Source organism: Hippoglossus stenolepis, chromosome 2 (genome assembly GCF_022539355.2).
Source record: "Hippoglossus stenolepis isolate QCI-W04-F060 chromosome 2, HSTE1.2, whole genome shotgun sequence".
NCBI lineage: Eukaryota > Metazoa > Chordata > Actinopteri > Pleuronectiformes > Pleuronectidae > Hippoglossus > Hippoglossus stenolepis.
The window spans coordinates 18,073,612-18,094,703 of record NC_061484.1 but is presented as its reverse complement, the minus strand read 5'-3'; the positions used below and the strand labels follow the sequence as shown (position 1 = coordinate 18,094,703).

At 44.1% G+C, this 21,092-nt stretch overlaps 1 protein-coding gene across 3 annotated transcripts in view; it reads right to left on the bottom strand.

Annotated features, from left to right (window-relative positions):
* The window catches only part of ndst3 (N-deacetylase/N-sulfotransferase (heparan glucosaminyl) 3), a 43,026-nt gene extending 22,348 nt beyond the window's left edge, over positions 1-20,678 (bottom strand). For 2 of the 3 annotated variants that reach the window (XM_035184707.2, XM_035184689.2), the window contains exons 1-5: positions 20,518-20,678; positions 17,548-18,851; positions 6,598-6,685; positions 4,578-4,732; positions 2,517-2,702 (exon numbers count right to left, since the gene is read on the bottom strand). In XM_035184707.2, coding sequence (XP_035040598.1) covers positions 2,517-2,702; positions 4,578-4,732; positions 6,598-6,685; positions 17,548-18,546 — 1,428 coding nt within the window. In that variant the 5' untranslated portion in view covers positions 18,547-18,851; positions 20,518-20,678. The other variant, XM_035184697.1, reaches the window with a different exon arrangement.
* Positions 20,679-21,092: the final 414 nt, after the last annotated feature.

The window sequence follows — 21,092 nt, the reverse complement described above, 5'->3', positions numbered from 1 at the left end:
TTGAAAGTTCATTCTCGACCTTAGATACAGCTGTTGACCAAATAAACTCATTTATTAGCTGTTCTGGAACGTTTCTTCATACAACACAATCTAAATTTGCTGATGATAACATTAAATTTTAATATCTACAAATCCGTGACAGCTGAGCAAAGCCCACATGCTGATAAAGATAATGGGATATAATGAAAAAGCTGCTGGTGGGTGTACGCTGTGTTTTTTTCCTTCCATCACTCTGGATTCTGAGTCTTATTTTTTATAGTAAATAACATGATCAACAAGTCAAGTCCTGTATTAAATATGAAATCCTACTCCTCACTAAATCCCTCCTTGCCCTCGCCCCCTAGTACCTGCCTGACCCCCCCCACGCTCCATCCTGGAACCTCAGATGCAGGTCTGCTCACCATCGCTGGTTCCAGCCTGAGCACCTATATGGTGACAGGATATTCCACAATGGACACTGAACACTCCTTAAAACCCTCTTTTATTTTCTGTCCTTATTTAGTTTCATTCATATTCTTAATTTCCCTAAAGCTGCCTCGGCTTCCTCGTGCTAACCAAGTTATTATGACCTTCGTCAAGGAGGTTGTGTTTTCATCTGCATTTGTTTGACAGTGAGCAGGATTATGCAAAAACTACTACTACTGATCTCCATGAAATTTTACAGAGGAGAGGGTTGGATCCTGAAATATTTTTTCACTTTCTTTAACAGTGCGAGAAAGTGAGCGAGTTTCAACATTTTCCTTGATTTCTTGATATTGAGTGTGTGCAACATGGTGCCGATCCAAATAACTGTTGGGCCTTCCACTCCACATCCTAGTTACTATCATTATGCTGCGGCTTGACAGTTTTGTTGAAGATTTAATTTAACTCCAGTCACTTGCTCTATAATTTGTTTCAAACAATATATTTCTCCCCGGTGAAAATTCAGATTTCTTTTTTGCTCTTTCATGTTCTGTCGTTCTTTGTGAGATGTTGTACAGTGTTGAATAAAGTGTGTATTTTTGTTTAATGGCTTGTTATTTAATTCAGTGAATCACTGGTGTTTCACAATACCTCAGAATGGTTCGTGTGTAATATCACATTATAGCCTGTCAAACTGTCAGCTTTATATTGTATTGAAAGGAAGCTGGATTAAGTGGCTTGTCTTTTATATCGCCGTGACGAGATGACAATGAAATAAAAGCGGACTTGGGGGACTGATTAGGGAATTGACATCGCTGTCTGTGCAAATTGTTTGCTCAAAACCCAAACACAGAAGAACAACATGGCCCGGTAATTTTGGTGTCAGATGTGATTGGTTCTTTTCGTCAATAAGCGAGCAGTTGTGCACGCTAACAAAGAGCCTGACTGACAAGCGAACGAAGAGGAGGAGCTGGGACAGAAAGAGGGAGGGATGAAGACAATGTGCTTATAGGTGAAAGGGGTGAAAGGAGTTACAGTCGCAAACAGCAACTGATGAAGCATTTATTGAAGCATTTATGGGTAATATACGGTACAGATACACACACAAACTTGTAGAAAAACCCATCCGTTCAGCCACATTGGGAACTCCATTAAATATTAAATCAACGTGGGGCTGAGCATGCTGTGGTGAGACGAGGTCAAAGAATTCATATCACACACAGACACACACAAGCGCACATATGCATTCACACGCTGTACACAGAGGTTACACACCACACACAGCGTCATTGATTTTTTTGTTTAAGACCGCAAGAAACAATCAGCACACAATTTACTACTCGGCAAACACTTAGTTGCACGAAGAGGCAGCAGATAAAAACACTTTCTCAAAGTGAGATAAAAAAGAAAGCGAGCAGCGAAGCCACGTACCCCGACGCTCTCCTGTGACTAAATGATTCTGCGTTTAGGCTCGCTTTGATTTTTGTTCCTCGAGCAATTTATAATTCATTGTTTTAATTTCAGTCGGATGAATTAAGCAAATCATTTTCTCCTCCTGGCGGACAAGGAGACTGCATAACGTGCTCTGAGTGTTGGGTTTGATTTATGAACGCTGCATGATCAATGGGGGTTATGTTAGAGAAACACATATGATAGCTTAAAAAAAAGGATTTATCAAGTTTTTCTGTGACTCAGCTCTTTTAGTCAGAAATCACAAAACAAACATGTCCTGTCTGCCAGGGCTGATATATCACACCGCACCAGCACTGGCTTGTATTTATAGGGATGATCACAATAAAAAGCTGTGGGAAAACAAGCTTAATGAGCATAACCTCTAGTCCTACAGAGAATGAAAGAGCAAGAAAAAGATTCAAGACAGGAGGGAGAATATGAAATAATCACAGATATCTATTTCCTGTAAAATAGGTTTTAAATGACGCAAGTTTTTTCAGCAGCATGACAAACAGCATTTCCTATCATGTGGATCGAATATTAGTTGTGGTCTGTAACCAACTTTCATGTACCTGTAAAGACGTGAGAGTTGATCAAAGTGGTTCATGGACATGAATGGGAATCAGCACATTTGCGTGATGGACACTGCGTTGTCTCCTCACCATGATGCTGTTGTGGACGAAGCCCTTGCGGTAGCGGGCGGGCTTGAGGTGCGGGTACTCCTCGGTGCTGGTGACCCGGATGTTCCACACGCGCCTCCAGGCCTCGTAGAGCTGCAGGTGAACCGGGTACACGCCTGAGTGGTGAGGGGCCACGGCGTAGCCCATGTCCACCGGGATGTTGTGCTCCTGGAGAGGGGACACGGACGCAAACATGAGGGTTTATATACATGAAACAAAAAACAGTTATGGTACATTTACAACTCTTGAAAAAGGGCATGACGAACACACACCGCCAGACAGTGTGACCTTGTCGAAGAAGCACACCGTCTGTGTTGTGTTTGTTACGATGTCGGCCTTCAGGTTGGAAATTAAAAAATATATATAGTTTGTGAGCATGTGTGTGAGTGTGTGAGGGTGGATGGTTGCTGGGTACATCTCGCAGACTGATGGTGTTGTCCTTGGCTCTGACACACACCTACACACACTGTCAAAGCTGAGCATCAGCGGCCAGCGGGATGAGGGAGTGGCATACGTATGTGTGTTTACAATAGAGGTTAGGGATCACACTTTATGAGCACGTTCACCTTCAACAACATGAACCACCAGCACCCCCCCCCCGCTGTATTGTATGTGTGACAGGACACGGTCATACAAATCATTGACACACACACACACACACTCACACACACACTCACATATATGTCAGAGCCAAGCAGAGCGGAGCAACAAAATCTCTCGACCTTGTGGACTTCAGATTAAAAGGGGCTCAGATATGTCCATGTCTAAATAAGCCCATCATCCCCCAATGAGACACTTGACTATTTATGTTTTAGAAAATGAAAACATAACAATACAAAAACTCTCCCATATGCTGTCTCATCGGTGAACTGCAGCATCTAAACTTATCCGTCATATCAAACAAAATGGAATTTCTGGCAGATATTTGCAGAAAAGATTCAATTGAAAATGATGATAAAACGCAAGGACATTTTTCTAAGGCAATATGGATCCAAACTTGTTCCTTACTTGTTCCTAACTATATCCAAACATGTTCCAAACTTGTTCCTTCCATAGATGAGAGCAGGCATATGTCACTTCCGTGTCGCCTGGGTAACTTCAACCCATTTTGGGTGATAAACTGTTGAAATTGAAAACCCTCTTGGCACTATTCCTAAACGCTGCTGCGCTGCATTTTGTACATCAAATAATAATAATAAAAAACGGTTTATGTTTTTCCATGCTGCCACAAAGACAAAAGGACGACAAAGGAAGAGATGTGAGGTCTGCGAGCTGCGGTAAACTGTGGGAACCAGCCAGTCAATAAATGTTCAACATCTTAACATAGTGAATATTGATTCAAGGAAAGGGCGGTTCGGAGAAAGAAAAAAAGGAGACCCCAATTTAATGTTATCCTGTAGAGCTAATGTTAGCTCACCCGGACTACCTGCAGTATGTCAACATATGACACCTCTGGCCACTGAGTGGGGTCATTCCTCTACTTTGCTGGAGGCCGAGTAAAGGACACTGAGCAAATTATATTTCTTTAACTTTAAGTAATGACGCAGACGATGACATAATGTAATTTTGCCTGACTAGTCATATAGGACTTTGACTCCTAATGTGAGAAATATAATTTTTCTCATTTTACGCTGTTAAACTAGCAAAGACCTCATAATTTGTATTTTCCACCAGTCAAATCAGCAGGGATGTTTTCACCCAAAAATGGGCGGGGCCATGACACAAGGGCAAAGTCTGAAGATGAGCTGCTCTCATCAATGCGGCTAATTTACATTTACCAAACATGTAATCTACATAATAGGGCCACGCTCATAATGAACATGGGACGTGAATTCCCAGAGTTCACACGAACATCATGTCTGTAATCTGCTGGACAAAGAAACAACAATAACGATTGCAAAACAGCAACAGACGTCCTTGAAGAAAAATGCAACCGTGGGAAGTGAGCTTGATTAAAAGGGACACGCGAGAAGAAAGCAGCAACAGAGCAGACAGCTGCGGGAAATGTGCGCACTTGCGAGTGTGCGTGCGCATCCATCTCACCAGAGCGAATTCCTTGTTGAGTACCATCTGCTCCAGCAGGGACGACTCGTTGTGGAAGAGGTGAGGCTGCATGTGGCTCCACATGTGGGGGAACCACCAGAACTCGTCCACATACTTCAGCAGCAAATCGTCTCCCTCATCCTCCTCCACCGTGCCTGCACACGCACGCATGCACACACACAGAAAAACACACACAAACACAAAAGGAGAAAGAGTGAAACATGTACAAATGTTTGCATCATATAGATTCACATAGTTCAGGCACACACAGCTTCAGCACATCATCAAGAGACTGGGGTGTCTCGGGTCGTGTTGCTAAATAAGGTGCTCGTCGGATACCATGGTGATGAGAAGCGATGCCATGGCAATAACAGATGCTCTGATAATTTGTTCCATTCGATATCAGATTTCTTCTAATTATAATCATGTTCAGTCTCACCTCTATTGTTTTTCTTTTCCAGTGTATACCACTTCTTTGTTCTCTTGCTGCAGATTTAGACGCTTAAACTAAAATCAATAAAATCTGTCCTTGGTGCCGCGAGAGAGCTGAGAACGTAGAGCAGCATGTCACAGCCGAACAAATACACCTGTATATTCCACTCAAAATGGAGAGATAGTACGACACTGAAACAATTTTTTTTTTTATGATGATAAACAGGAATATGTATTGTACACTCTTTACGCTTTAAAACTGCGTAGGAATGATTTGACTCCCCACAAAGACCACTGTGCTGCAAATTCATTTTTTCTTAAGTAAATCATATCTGGTCATTTGTTTGTTACTGCCTTTAAGTGTAATACTCCATATGTAAATTATATAAATGTATTTTAGTACTGTAAATGAACACATTAGATGTACTGCAATGATTATATCTGAATTAAAAACCAATCAGTGAGAGTCTCTGTTACTCATTTGATATCACAGTGTGAATAGTGGGACGAGAGATGCTTGCTTACTCTGCACGATATATAAGATGCATGATGGGAATCGTGCATAATGACTTCATATCAAACCTTAAACATTTTGTTCAACTGCTTATAGCTATATGTACAAGTGTCAACACATAACACACGATTTCTATTCTAAAAACAATTAACAGACGACTGTTTTTCACACTTACACATGTCTTATTGACTCAGACTGACGTTAAGTGACATCAATTCTAAAGATAACTTGATTTCGACGGGTATGAACATTCATTTTTCTTTTGATGGATTGTGGTAACTGCTAACAAATGTCCAAGTGAACATTTCCTTTTGTAAAAATGTGTTTCATCCTGACCCTTCATCACCATGACAACAAATAGCAGCTGAGAATGTTTAGGTCTGTTCATGATCTTTCATTCTTCTGTAAACAAGTTAAATGTGACAATAGACATGAAACTACCATACACGACATGTTATGATGGGTTTCATGAAGTTATATATTTAACTTAACTTGAAACGAACTAGCGGGCGGGCTAATAACTTCACGCCTCAACCACACCTCTGATCACGTGTCAAACTTCATCCTCTTCTCCCTCCTTCCCTCATTTCTTCATCCTCCGTTCCCTACTTCTCTCATCCCATCCCTCATCCCCATCTTCATCCCTTCATTCTCTTCTTCCTTCCACACCCATCCCTACCCATATCCCTTCATCCTTTCCTTCCTCCTTCCCTCATCACTTCCTCTTTTTTTCCTCTTTTTTCCCTCCATCCCTCCGTCCCTCATCTCTTCATCCTCTTCTTCATCCCTCCTATTCGTGCATACCTAGGTACTGACTGGGGGGCCCATAATAAGCTCGGTCTGAAGGATGTCAGAGACAGAGACCTCCCACACAGTCCTGTCCTGTGCTCTCCTGGACACGCCTACATGAAAACTTTCACTTCTAGTATTTGGGATAGTAGTCTGCAATTAACCCAGATGAGTTGAATGAAGAAAGGCAGGAATCCTTCAGTTTACATTATAAAACAATAAAGGTTTATGGTGAGGAATTATTATAGTGGTCATTGGGGTTTAAAGCAAATAAACAGAACTCACCTGTGTGGTAGAACTTCCCAGAGAAGCCAAGGTTGAAGGTAAAGTTGGAGATTTGAGCACGAAGCTGTTTCTGAATATCAAGGAGAGCCTGTAGATAGATAGATAGATAGATAGATAGATAGATAGATAGATAGATAGATAATAGTGACTTTAGTGACAGAATCCCATTAACCTCCCTGCAGACAGTAGATCAGCTTCATCTCTCCCCAGCCTACACTTGCAGATAAATGCCCGATCTGTCTGATTCACATCTTATGTCTCTCTGTTGTATATTTAAGTGAGATCTTACTCCCCTGAGAAGTATCAGATGAACTATACATCAGACAGCGATGTATGTGTGTGTGTGTGTGTGTGTGTGTGTACACTCATCTCTGCTTTTCCTGGCTTGACAATGGCAGCCAGTCACCTACGTGCTATAGTTACAGTGTGCGTCACCGTATTTCTCTTTTTCTTTCTCCCCCAGCGTTCCAGCGGCCGTTCCCACCCTTATCGTTCCCTCGCTCGCTGGTTTCAATACTTGAATTAGGATTTTCTCCACTTATTTAATGACTTCATTAGTTTACTGGCCTTTAAACAAAGACTCCGTAATGAGTGTTAACTAAAGAGAGTTGCACAGTCGCACACAGTCACACACACCGACAGTAATGCCAGTTAATGAAGGTCAGTGCATTAGTAGCCTCTGGAGGGTGGACTAATAACCCCCACACACACACACACACACACACACACACACACACACACACACACACACAACTCCTCCCTCCTCATCATTCTCTCCATCCATCCCTAACATTACCAAGTGACACCCCCACCCCCTGCCCCACCCCATTCTCTCCCCTTCTTCCACCTTTTCAGATTCCCTCTACACTTCCATCTTTCCACTTCTGAGAACATGCAGTCGCCCCCAACTCCACATTTGTCTTCCACCCCTCCCTCCCTCCGTCCCTGCCTCTCTCTCTCTCGCTCTTGCTCCGTGAAAATGTCACATTCTCAGGAGACGGGGCTGCTCTAATTTGAAAGGAAGGCTGAAGCAGCATGGAGGAGAGATCGCTCGCTCTTTTTCTTTCTCTACATATCCTTTCTCCCCGTGCTCTTCCTCTCTCACCCCCGTCCTATTGCCATCGATGCACTTTTCCCTGTTTGCTCCTGCACAAAATTTTTGGTTATTTGTGAAAGTCTCATATTCTCTGTCCGTCTCAAACTGCTGGATGGTTCTGTTGAGCTACATGTCACATCTCTGTTACCACTCTTTGTCACGCTGCTTTTAATCGATTCCCAAAGAACCTTCCCTGATCTACTAGACCTGAGCAGCTGATCTCAGAGCAGGGAGTCACTTCCAGGCTGTGTGTCGCTTCCTGTGTGTGTGTGTGTGTGTGTGTGTGTGTGTGTGTGTGTGTGTGTGTGTGTGTGTGTGTGTGTGTGTGTGAGTCTCCCAAACTAACAAATATACAGACACATGCACGGAGCGTCTTCATTATCTCTAATCTAATGGTGTTGAAGATGGCTGCATGCTGACAGATGTGCACGGCTCCCTAATCTGATCCCCTGTCTCCTCTCTTATGACATCCTCTACATCTTACACACACACACACACACAAACAACCACACACATATTTGCCCATCCACACAAATACGGGGTAAACAAAGACTTAGGAATTGAAATTAAGTTTGTAGCTCAGTGCTTTGCATTATAACTCAATATACACTCCCCGATGCACTTGGTCGAAATGCATTATTAACGTGTGCGTTGCTATCTGCGAGCATTGGCACAGGTGTGTGTCCAAGTGTGCAGTATATTAGCTTAAACACCTCATTTGTATTCTGCAACCTAACATCAATAGCAGAAAACACAATGGCCTGACTGTTCTGTTTTCAGCTGTGATAACACCGAGCTGCTTTTAATTACAACAGTCAACATTTTATCACCTCTAATGCCACTACACCAAGAACCATTTGGAACTTCATTCGTTGCCGCATTTAAATAATCTGTAAATATTCTTCCAAAAAGGGACGTTTATTGGAAATTCAAAACCTGCCCAACAAAAAAGCTAAAGAAATGTTGTTTTCCGAGGTCATTCCTCGGGTCAAAGAGGTTGTTCTGCAGCTATCTCTCAAATCTAACGCATCAGAGATCCACAAGGAGAGAGACCATTTCTGTTTCTGAACTCCACCTGTCTGTGAGTGGTTTTTAAACGATAACCATTACCTGCAGACTGACTTACAGCATGAAGTGGGTGTTTACGTTAGATCAGTGGTTTTAGAAATTAATAAAATGATCAAATGAATCTGGCAAACCTGAGATTAAGTATAAGGTATAAAGCCGATATCAGGGCCTCTCAGATTATCAAAGCGGCCTAAAATCTCTGCATTTCCATTTTATTTTGGCTACTCTGAGTTTGTGAGTGTGTCCTGTGCAAAGATTCTCCAGAAAATATGATAAAGGGCACTGAGTAGAACGCATACCTACAGGCACCTTTAAATTCAATCAAACTGCACCAAATCTCACACACACTCATAGATAACAGTTCCCTAAACATGCCACATTTTTTTCAGCAAGATAAATGAATTATTCCCTGGGTGCAAATGTTAAACCACAGCATAAAGAAAGGGAAGAAAAAATCCTGGAATCTGCCCCAAAATCTAATGGCTTCTTTCCTGGCCCGTGTCCCATCTTCCACCGGGTTTTGTTGAAATCTGTTGATTCGTTTTTGCGTAATCCTGCCGATAAACAAACAAACCAACGGACGGGCTAACACATAACCTCATAACCTTGGCGGAGAACATCAATTATTAACATCTGACTGAACCAAACACTGTGCAGGGGAAATTGAAGCAGTGTGCTGTCATCAAACTTGAGGCCTGAGCTCTGAGACCACCACCACCACTGGATCCTCATGAGGAGGAAGCACTGCAGGTAAAATCAATGCCCAGCAATAAAAAGGGAGTAGACATCTCGCAGGAAAACATGTGTTACAACCACGACTCTGAGGGGCAATGAAGTCCCCGTGCTGTTTTTTTCAGAGAGTAGCGGCAGCAGATCTTGGGGAACGGGTGGGGGGGGCTTTAAGCAATGTGGATCCAATCTGTCCGTTGGATACTGAGCTCAGAGCTGAAGATAGTTTTAAACCACAAGAGATACGCCATAAGAACGAATAGGGGGGAGGATTTGGATTAGCAGGAGGTGGGACTGTGTAGCATGTGAGAGATCTTGACAATCCCGACGATGAAGGTAAACACACACTGGGATTAGCCGTTAGTGATAGCCCTCATTTCTCTGCCCAATCCTACAGCTGCCTGGTGTCAGAAGCACTGCCAGTTTGTTTCTGTGTGCGTGAAAGCAACAACGTGTGTGTGCATGCTTGCATATGTGCGTGTGTGTGTGTTTGTCCTTGCATGTGTAGAAGTGGAAGAGGTGCCAGCTAGATGTTGGGGTTCAAACAGATGGGAGACAGGCATCTGGACAGCTGGCATTCAGTGCCTTTCACAAACCCTTTCCACCAACCACCTCTCCTCCATATCCCCATTCTGTCACTCTGCGCACGGTTTGTTTTTCTTTTCTTCTCGCAGCATTAAGCCTGGCTGGGAGACCTAAAATAACAAAAGTAATTATAAAAGAACTTATTTGCGCTCGGGATTTTGACGTGAAAAGAGATTGGAGGGCAGGTTGAGGCGAACGAGAAAATAATGTGAGGTCGGCAGGGTTTAAAGTCTCGTAGAAAAGCAGGTTAAAGTTCTTGATTTTCTCTACATGACTGCATGTGTTTGTTTCTACGTGTGCATGTAATATGAACACCAGGCCAGCAAATTTAACTGGGTCAGGCATCTCTATTTGATGAGCAGGAGAAGCACTTTGCCAGTTAATGCCAGTCTCCCTTTTGCTTACTCTCTCCTTCTCTGTCTCACTTCCATTCTCGCCTGTCAGGTTCCAGTCAGCATGGCTTTAAAAAAAACATTTATATAAATATATAGTTTGGAGAATTTCACAAATTCATCTATTCACTTGCATTTAAGGATCCAAGGTACTTGTGATTGCTTTGGCATTGCTACACTTAACACTGAATTCTACTTGGCAGCCCCTCAAGGCTTTTGAGTTTCAGTGATTGCTGTGACCGCCGAAAAAAAAAAAACCTGCCTCAGAAAAGCGTGGCGCGCTGCCACGTTCTCCGAATTAATTTCGAGTAAAAACAAGAGCGCTGACAAAAAAGTTATTAGGATAATTTTCTTTTTGACGGATGCTTTCTTTAGAGTGTTCATTACAATGACACTGCAGTGATTGTCTTTTTTGTAGTGTATGTTAATTTCATTGTTTTTCTTTCTAATAGTGTAACCGTCGGACTTCTTCTCCCCTGCAGGGCTCACTGTGATCATTTCACTGGTTCACATCAGAGGGAGGTGAATGGTCGCAGAATAACCAGCTCTCCTCTGTTGTATTACATGGCGTCTATTTTGCTCTTTTTTGTTTTAAAAACCCACCGGTGCAGAGCCCGTGGAGCGTGACCTTTGGTGATGTCACCGGTGATGTCGTCAAAAGGGCTGCGTCTCAGCTCAGAAAGCTGTGGTTACCATGGCAAAAGGCAAAGGAGCTGAGTAGAGTTTACAGTTTGAAACGGTGGGAAAAAAAGGTGGAATCTCTGACTGTCAATTTTCCCCACAACCACTCATCCAGATAAAAACTTGTGTTTGAAGTCCACCAGATGAGTGGTTGTAGAGAAAATCCAAATAAGATACAGAGACAGAGATTAGATCTAATTCCTTATCAGAAGTGCCGGCCTCTGCCATGTATTAAATGGATGATGTCGTCCGACGAATTAAAAAAGGAGAAGTTTGAATGCAGCCGTCTCCTTTTCTCCCTTTTCATCTCCCCGTTGGTTTTCAACTATTTTCTCAACTATCTTTTCTTCATTACTTCTGTAATAGCATTTGGCAAAGTAATAAATGGATGTGGAATGAGCTCAGTTGCATTGACTTAATATGCATCACACTAAATTAGGTCTAAAGATTAACTCTAAGTAGGTCTGCACAATAAATTACTGACTGCTAAGCTGAAAACCTTCAGTGACGTCAGAACTTTTCCCATATTGTGTAATTCCGTTTTTTCTTTCAATTCTAGGTCATTTCCAGACCAAGTGATCATCAGCACATGAACAAAAACACTTGAGCCTCAACATTTGCTCTTCATTTCATACGTCCCCACTCTATTATCTGTTAAAGTCACTCATAGTCCTACATTCTGCAGTACGGTGAAGTCTCTGTATGTAAAATCACTACCTTCTCACTGGATAAGATGTTAAACAGGCTTTTCCGTTCTCTCCTCGGAGGCGAAATAGGACTTTATGGCTTATTAGGCCACATGAAAGTAGTAATTATTACTTGGCAAATTAAACAAAGTCATGAATTTGCACAAAAGAAATAGCCCCACTGCGTCTGCGGAGCATGTTTTCCACAGACACAGCAATTATCCCTTTGCAGGGAGAGAAGGGGATGGATCTTCACAATGTAAAATAGGCAAAATGTACGAAATTTCGTCATTGGCTAATCTAACCTAAGCCCACAAAAACATTGGGGGAAATTGCACATAACACAAAGAGATTCTGGGGTAATATGAAGTATTCACTGAGCTACTATAGATTCCTTTCAAATGGAAAATAAGTGCATAGAGATTTTGGTTTGCTTCCACATGCACATTCCCACTGGTCAAAAATCCCACGGAATATATTAAATCTCGGGGGTGCATGTGCATGCGCACGACAGCGGAAGCGAGCACCAAACAGCGCTGCACACACCAAGTGAGAGATCTCCTATGTTATTATGAGAAGTGTAAATGAAACTGGAGGGAGAAGTATAGAATGTGGTGGGTCGCCATTGATAATTAATGGGAAACTGGCTTTGACTCTGCAGTAGAAACATTTTTTTTATCATCTGCGGCTCCGATTGGCAGCGATGGAAACATGTCACCCACTAAACAGGCAAATCGTCCTCTTTTTTTTTTTGACAGTCTAGACGATGACGCTGCACCTTTTCCAGCATGACGTGATGATGCATATTGATTGACGACATCATTTGTGTACTTTGCAACGTACCGATTTGTTAATTTGGATTGTGCAAGATGCCACACCGGCAAGACAGCGAGGGGAGAGAGCTTCTCAGTTTTGAAGACACAGCGGGGGAAAGAAAAAAGGAAACTCATCTACTGGTAATTGGAGAGGAGTTAATTTCCTGTATTTACCTGAGTTCAAAATACGTGTGTGGGTACCTGCTGATTCTGGTGTAAAAGGGGTATATTTGAGTTAACGTGTGTGTCCTCTCAACTCAGATGACACGGCTTCAGAAAGCACCATGGGAAGGAAAACAGTGAGAACGACTTGAGAGACGGGGTTTAGGAAGGAATACAAATAGGCCGGAGATAGTGATCAATGACTAAGCCGAGGAGGGGGTGAGGAGGAAGGTGAGCGGAGGAGGAGGAGAGGGAGAAAGGGGGAGGTGATAAAGAGGGATCTGAAGATGAGAATCAGACACCCGCCTAATGACCACTCCAAGGCAGAGGAGAGGAGCGAAGCCTACACGCATGAATTAAAAAACACAAGCGCCGACACGGGCGCGTCAGTGATGGGAGTTTTTGACTGGCATCATCCCTCATTTTGAGAAATGTCATCGGCGGGGTGCCTCCCTGTGAATCATTTTAATAGAGGAAATACAGCTGTGTGTGAGCGCGTGTGAGTGTGTGCGCAGACAGGAGGGGGGTGTAGGTATTGTTTGTCACCAGATGAACTCGTGGGGTGAGTCTAATGAAGAGTGCAGAGAGGAGGAGGGTGGCATTTTAATTGGCCTCTCTCTTTCTCTCTCTCTGTCTCTCTTTCTCTTTCTCTCTGTGTCATACTCCTTCTCTCTTCTTCTCTCTGGGAGAACAGGAGATTGAATGTTGGCTTCACAGAGGTAAGAAGGGATTTATAACAGTGGCACTGCAAACGCCTTGTCCTACTAATTGGTCAATAACACATCCTGTTACATACTTTGATGCAGCGCTCCACATAAGCTGCTCCTGGAGCACGAGAGGATGAGAGGAGGATTTACATTTTCACATAGTTTGTGTGTCATTCATAATTATGCTTTGTGCTGTGGCGTCTGTGCAACTGTGCATAAGGGAGGAATATTTAGAACAATACAGAGAATATTCAGACGTTGATTTTTATCTCCGCCAAGGAGGTTCTGTTTTTTTGTTTTGTTTGTCAATCTGGTAGTTAGTTAGTTAGTTAGCAGGATTTACGTAAAAGGTACAAGATGGATTCCCATGAAACTTGGTTGAGGGATGCGGTACCGGTCAGGAAATAACCCATAACATTTTGGCGCAGATACAATTTGAAGGGGTGGATCCAGGAATGTTTGTTTCACGATCTCTGCAGTGTGTTATTTCAGGGCCTGATACTTATGAGTGTGCGCAATTGGATGCAAATCCAAATAAAAATCTGGATCTAGTGTATTTAAGTGTGGTTTCATGAGGGGACTGTTGGGTTCTCTTTCATGGGAAACGGTTGAATACTTTTTGTTTAATCCTGCAAACTAACAAACAAACGCAGATGAACACATAACCACAACTACTCTGATTAAAAGTTAAGTTAAGTTTTACTTGTTTGACTCCATTAAGATCATCAGGGCCCGACAGATTTAACAGCTTCAATTTGACTCTGTGGAAACATCATTCTTTTATGATTAATAACTCATTGAATTCTCACAAGCAATCATCTTTTTAACGACGGGAAGATCCATCTTTTCAGCTGCCACCTTCACCCCGAGCTAGATGTATATTTGACGCCTGGTCATCATGAGTCATCCTTTCAACAGCTTTTCAATGACATCTTGCCAGAGGGGGAGATACTTCCATTTATGGGCCCTTCTGAAAACGAACTGACGTGATTTACTAATCAAACAACCCTCTGCGTCGCGGCAAAGATAAAAGACTTTAAGGAGAGATCACAGTGGAATAAGCTGGTTGATGCACATGATCGTGAATCTACACATGCGTGCACACTCGTCACTTGCAATAAGCCTTGTTTAAAGTGTAAGCCGACAACTCCACCTGAGGCTCCTCGTCTCTGAGGGGACGGCTGCTACAAATCACCATATTCCTGCTCCTGCACCTCCCCTCCTCCGCCTCCGCCTCCCCCCCCCGTTTCCCTCCAGCATTTAGTTTCTCAGAAATCGCAAAGTTGGCTGCTGGCTCTCCCCCCCCCCTGAGCGCCACACTCCACCTTCTCCTCCCTTCTCTTCACCCTCGAACTTCTTTCCTTCCTGTTCTTTTTCTTTTTCTAGATCTTCCTCTCTGTGATTGCCAACTATCCTGGAGCAGAGAACGCGAGTAGAAATATGGAAGGAGCGTGACAAATGGCATCTCTCTCTCTCTCTCTCTCTCTCTCTCTCTCTCTCTCTCTCTCTCTCTCTCTCTCTCTCTCTCTCTCTCTCTCTCTCTCTCTCTCTCTCTCTCTCTCTCTCTCTCTCTCTCTCTCTCTCACTTGCTGCTTCCTCCATCCACATCTCCCTGTCCTTCTGTTATGGCGCTGGTTCATCCTCATGTATATTTATGCTACAAAGCTGAAGAGTCAGACAGACTTAAAATGAAAACTCAAACTAGAGAGAGAGTGCGTGTGTGTGCTCATTTTTGTGAATCTGTACGTGCACGAGTGTGTGTGTGTGTGTGTGTGTGCACTCTGTGACTGTGTGTGAATATAGACTCCTTCATCCTTTTTGGATACGAGCCCCTTTTTTATATTCAGGGGTGGAATTCCACTTGACCACTCGCTGCACTCCTGTTCTCTCAGCTTCGCCATTTCTCTCATCCCCCTCCTCGAGTTTCACAGACAGGTGCCTCATCTTTTTTTCCCCCCCAGTGTCTGATGGGACGGGTGTCAGCCACTGACGGAAAGTGACAATCTAATCTAAAGTACTGATTCAAAAAACACCCACGCACAAACACACACTCGCACACACACAGACACCCACACACACACACACATATATCACACACACTTTCCTATCATGTACATCCAGTGAGCCCGGCAGATGCCTCAAGTCTTAGCGCACGCACATCACCGCAGAGCAGCATGAATCTCACCTGTCTTATAGTCCTACCACACACACACACACACACACACACACACGAAAACCCACCAAACCTAATTTGTTTCCCTTGAATGGCTCAGACTAACGACGAAGTGGGAGAATGTGATCACAGATTTCAAACTAAACTCCTTGTAGCTGTCACGTTTTATCCCTCCAGCAAAACGGAGTTGTTTTTTTCCTTTCTCTTAAAAAACATCACTAAACCACAGAAATGAAGTTTTTCCTCTTTCTCTATGTGTGTGTGTGTAGGTGCACGTCTGTCTGTGTGTGTATGTGTGTTTGCCCGATGCAAGTGTGCGTTGAAACAATGGACGTCTTGAGAGGCGGCCTGCGGGGCTGACTCTCCTTTAGTTTCCCTGAGAGGGGGAACGTGGGAAAAGAGGAATAAGTGCCATTCATCTTTTCACTGGCTCATTCACCACCTCTCTCTTTCTCTCGTGCCCCTCCTCTTGCTCTCTTTCACTGCACTTCTTTGCCCCCTTAAACGGCCTCTTTACTTCTGGCTTAAGCGCCATTCGAGGTAAATGCCCTCTCGCTGTATCCTCAACACATATGCACTTAGTCAACAACACGGAGACGTTAAACATACACACGCACACATGAGCTTTTACAAAAACCCCTTCAGTCAACACATGCCTGGGCTGAAATCTATTTAAATACACAACGTTTTAAAATCTTTACTCTCTGCAGACTTACAGTGCAGTAAGTTAACATTCCTTATCTTCCAACATCACATAGTGTTTTCAGGGTAACAAAATTATAATTATAATAATTATAACTGTGATGACAACAGCATAAATATCTTGATACCAATACTGAAACACTAACAGGACAAAAACCTAAAACATCAAGAAGAGTAATGGAAAATAGATTGTATACGATTTGTTCATTCACTTCATTTTTAAATCTAATTTGACTAAATGGAAAAATAGAAAATAGAGTACAGACCTATTAAGTAATTTATGTCCAGTCTACTTCAGTGCACTACTGTGATGTGCAGGCTAATAATGCTGGGATGGAGCTCTCACGACTATTAGTAAATGCCATTCACGTTATTTTTATGTTCAATATTCGATTGTATTATAGTTTAGTTAACTGTTTTTCATACTGAAAATGAGTTAAAACATTCAGAACATAAAAAAATTGGATTTTTGTAAATATATTTTACAATGTAAATTTAAGCTTTTCCATGGTATACAGTCATCTGATGTCCCCTTTCTATGTATAACTTATTTCACAGCATTTAATAAGACTCAATACTCTGGTGTCTACTGGGAGCAGTTTCTCATAATATAAATAATTATTTACAGAAATGATGATGTCATGATTATCATAGTGAGCGCTGATTGAGTACAAATTGATTATTTCCAACTGGTGTTGTTGAAGCACATACTTGTGAACGCCTGATTTTTAGCAGATTGCAAGTTGTGGAAAAGTTAACATTACCAATGTGATGGTTGACGTTCGCTGAATCAAATCGCCCTCAACTGCCTCATCCAACTAATGTCATATTCTGCTTCTTGAGTTTGTTTTGTAGACAAGTCGTGGGTGTTATTAGCAGCGAAGCCTCTGGGTCTGTGACGCTGAAAGCTAAAAACATGTCCATTATGCCGACAGGAGGTGGAGGCAGAGTAAAGCCCACACACACACACACACACACACACACAGGACTGATTTCTTACAGGTATACCATTCAATATAACCATCAGTGGCAGTTTTACATGTTGATAGCAGAGTGACATATCTGATCTAGCACCACTGACCCAACATTAATTCATCCTCTCTATCCCACCCTCTCTCTAATGCACATTATCTCACACCCATCGCTCCCAATACCTTCACATCCTTGGCGTTCATGCGTGTCCCTTCCTTCCCGACGAAAATGTCATCTATATCCACCAGTACGTGCCGGTCCAGACCCAAAGTGAGCTTCCTGTCTGTGAGGTAGGAGATGGCATCCACCAGGATGAGTCTGTGGAGCCAGTAGCCCAGTCCCTGGCCAAACAGTACCCTCCTCACGCCATCATACAGTCCCATGTCCTGTACCACGGTGGCCTGGAGGCCTAAACTGAAGCCTGGCCCCGGGTTATCACCGCTGCCTGCCCCAGCTCCCTCCTTGGCCCGGGCGTGCAGCACAGCCTGGTATGTGGAGTGATTGGAGGAGAAGGAGGTCCAGTCCTCCCCAGGTAAGGCCCCTCGGTCTGTGCCAGGCTTGGTCAGGTGGAGGAGGGGGGAGCTAGACACCACGCAACAGTCCCAAAGTGCCTGGTTGGTCCTTAACACCAGCGGGAAGCCTCTGAGTTTGAGGAGAGGAGGGGAGTTCTCGTTGGAGCGGTAGAAACCGATGATGCCCACTCGGAACTCAGTGCAGTATTGATGCAACAGCTGTCTGTTCCATGTGTCTGCATGTGCATACTTTAACAGGTTCTCATAAATGATTAGGGAATATCGTCCACGGCCCTTTTCCGTCAGCGGCGGAAGGTCGCCCTTCCCTGAGGCAATCTCCATGCGAAACTGGAAGTGCGCCGACTCCAATATAGCCACAATGTCCTGGCCCAGCTGGGAGTACTGGGACTCCACCAGCACCAGCACCACTGGGTCAGTGTGTACATGCGTGTGAGGTGGGTTGGGTGGGTACGGATTGGGGAGCTGGCGGTACGGAGACATGGAGAGGGGCTGGGAGCAGGCGGGTTCAGGAGATTGTCCGAGCTGCATGGAAGGAGAGGAGTTGGTAAAGAGAAAGTAAGCAGAGAGAAGGAGGGAGAGGAGACAGCAGGTGGCCAGCAGGAGCAGGAGCCGACGTAAGTGGCGACGGAATCGCACGGCCACCGTCATCGCAAACTGGGAGAGGTGTTGCGCGTGGGCGGAGGAGATATCTTTTTTAGTTTGATAGAGACTTGAGAGCGACTGCAATAATTCGGGGAGGTGGTTGACGAGCCCGAGAGATGGTCTGTGTGTGTCTGAGAAAGCAGCAGAGCCACTCAGGAGTGGGTCATGTCACCATGGCAGATGGAGAAGGGGGCTGCGCCGGATGTCGGGGAACAAAGGTCGTCATTGAGGAAAACGCGGTCGAAGACAAACTCTTCTTGGATCCTCACGGAGGAATCCCTCGCAGATATGGAGCGAGTGATGATGAATGTCTGCAGAGAAAGAGGACAAGGAGAAAAGAAGAAAGAGTGAATGTGTTGGGCAAGGTTGAAGAGTGTGCATTAGTTCTCTGCCTGCCTGTGTGTGTGTGTGTGTGTGTCTAGGTTGTACCACCCTGGGGAATGTGAGGGCACAGCTGGTAACTACAGAGCTGATTGAAAACAACTTGCATCCTTGGGGCTTATCCAACCTCTGGCACACACACACACATACACACACGCGCACACACACACACAAAGTGACATCACAGCTAAAAGCACAAACACAACGCAAAAGTCCATCCTCGCAAATAAACAACAGCTGGTTGTGCGTTAACATGGCCGTGTGGAGGGGTGGATGGGAGCTCAACTAATCAGTCCCATAAAGCTCCACGGAGAATTCCTCTAATTGCGCCATACTCTCTGCACTTCTGTCCTATTTCTGAACCTAATCATCTGAAATACCACAAAATTAGAGTTGGAATCCTTTTGCCAGGAGCGCTAATCTGGGGGGAGCCCGTGACAGTACAGAGGAAATGGCAAGCGGGAGAGAAAACTACAAGAATAAGAGAGACGGAGGGAAAAGAGCAGGGAGAAGAGGAACAAAACGCAATGAATTATAGAAAGAGACAAAAAAGACCAGGATTAGCATCTTAATGTATGTGCCGGGAGCCAGGGAGAAGAAAAGATCCCAGAGCATCTTTTTTCTCTCTGTGTCTCACTCTCCCCTTCTCTCTCCCTCTATCTTTCTGCACACTTCTTTCTCCCTTTCTGTCTGCTCGAATATCAATCGTCTTTCCTCACATCCCCCCCCCCATCCTTCTCTGCTCGTTCCTCGCACGCTCAGAGAAGGTCACAGAGAAGGGACTCCAGACATCACAGACCTGAAATGTGATACTAGAAAATGAAAAAAGAGGAGTAAAAGAACTCTTAAGGAATTTTGTTTGTACCTTTTCCAACACAGGTACTTCAATAAGAATACAAACTGCATTCTAATGGTTTTTTATTAGTTTTATTACACAAAATACTGTCTCATGTGCCAAGAAAACTTACTCAGTCTCAAAATGGGCTCAGATGATTTAATTCAAACTTGTGTTTTAAGTTTTCAAAGCAGGTGAAAAACTGTATCTGACACAAGGTGAGTCCTGGGTGAGCCTGTTACCATATAATGTGTCTCACTGTTCTGAGCCACAAGGGGGCGCTGGAATTGAATTACCACATGGAAGTTTTGGTTTGTTATTTGAAGAAATGGCCTTCAACTCTAAATTATATTATAAATCAAATTCAAAAAGCTTAGTTTGCATTGTCTGTAAATCGTGTTTAAGCACACATTGTGTGCAGGGCAACATGAAAAAGTTTATCAAGCATTTTAAAATTAAGATCTAAATGAGACAATGGGAAATCTAAATGTTTCTCATAATAAAATTAATTGTTGAGTCTACCTGCAATAATTCCTTTTTAAAAGTATATATTTCTTACATAGATAAACAATGAGGTCTGGATGTGTGAAGCTCGTGATAAAAACACTTCAAACTGCAGGAAAACTCACAGTTTACAGTCTGTCCGTATCGTTAAGTCTCAGATGAAAAACGCAAACTAACGACTTGTTCGATCCTCGCTCGTCTTCCTGCAGCCGAACCGAAGTTTCCGTGGAGAAACAAACACCGACTCGTCCTCTTACCTTTAGCCGAGGCTGAGGCGCTGCCGTGCGGGGTGGAGGCGTGACGGCGGAGGGGTGGACGCGACGCTGCCTCGGGTGGGCTCCGGGTCTCCGGTCTCGGTGGCGCACCACTCCCGTGTGTTTTGGATGCTGAAGCGTTGTGCCATCTCTCCCCCCCACTCTCTCTCTCTCTCTCTCTCTTTCTCCTCTCCCTCGCCCCCTCCCTCTCTCCTCACCCTCCACTAGAGCAGCAGGGGCGGCCAGGCGGAATGATCCGCTCTTCTCCTCCCCCCTTTCACCATTCTTCTCCTTCCCTCTTTCACTCTCCCCCCGCTGTCTCCTCTCCTCTCTCCGGCTGCGCCCACTCGTCCCTTTTATCCCCTGCGCTCCGAGGTGGAGATCAGGCGGCGCGGAGACGGAGGAGCGCCGGTGTCGGGCTCGTGTGTGAACGTCTGAGTGCCGTGCGTAAACGCTCCGGTTTAAAGAGTGCCTACACAAGTGGAGGCGACCGAGGAGAGAGAGAGAGAGAGAGAGGAGAGGGGAGAGACAGAAGGGGAGGCGTCTCGGCTTGATTGACACAAACAGCCTCTTTCTCG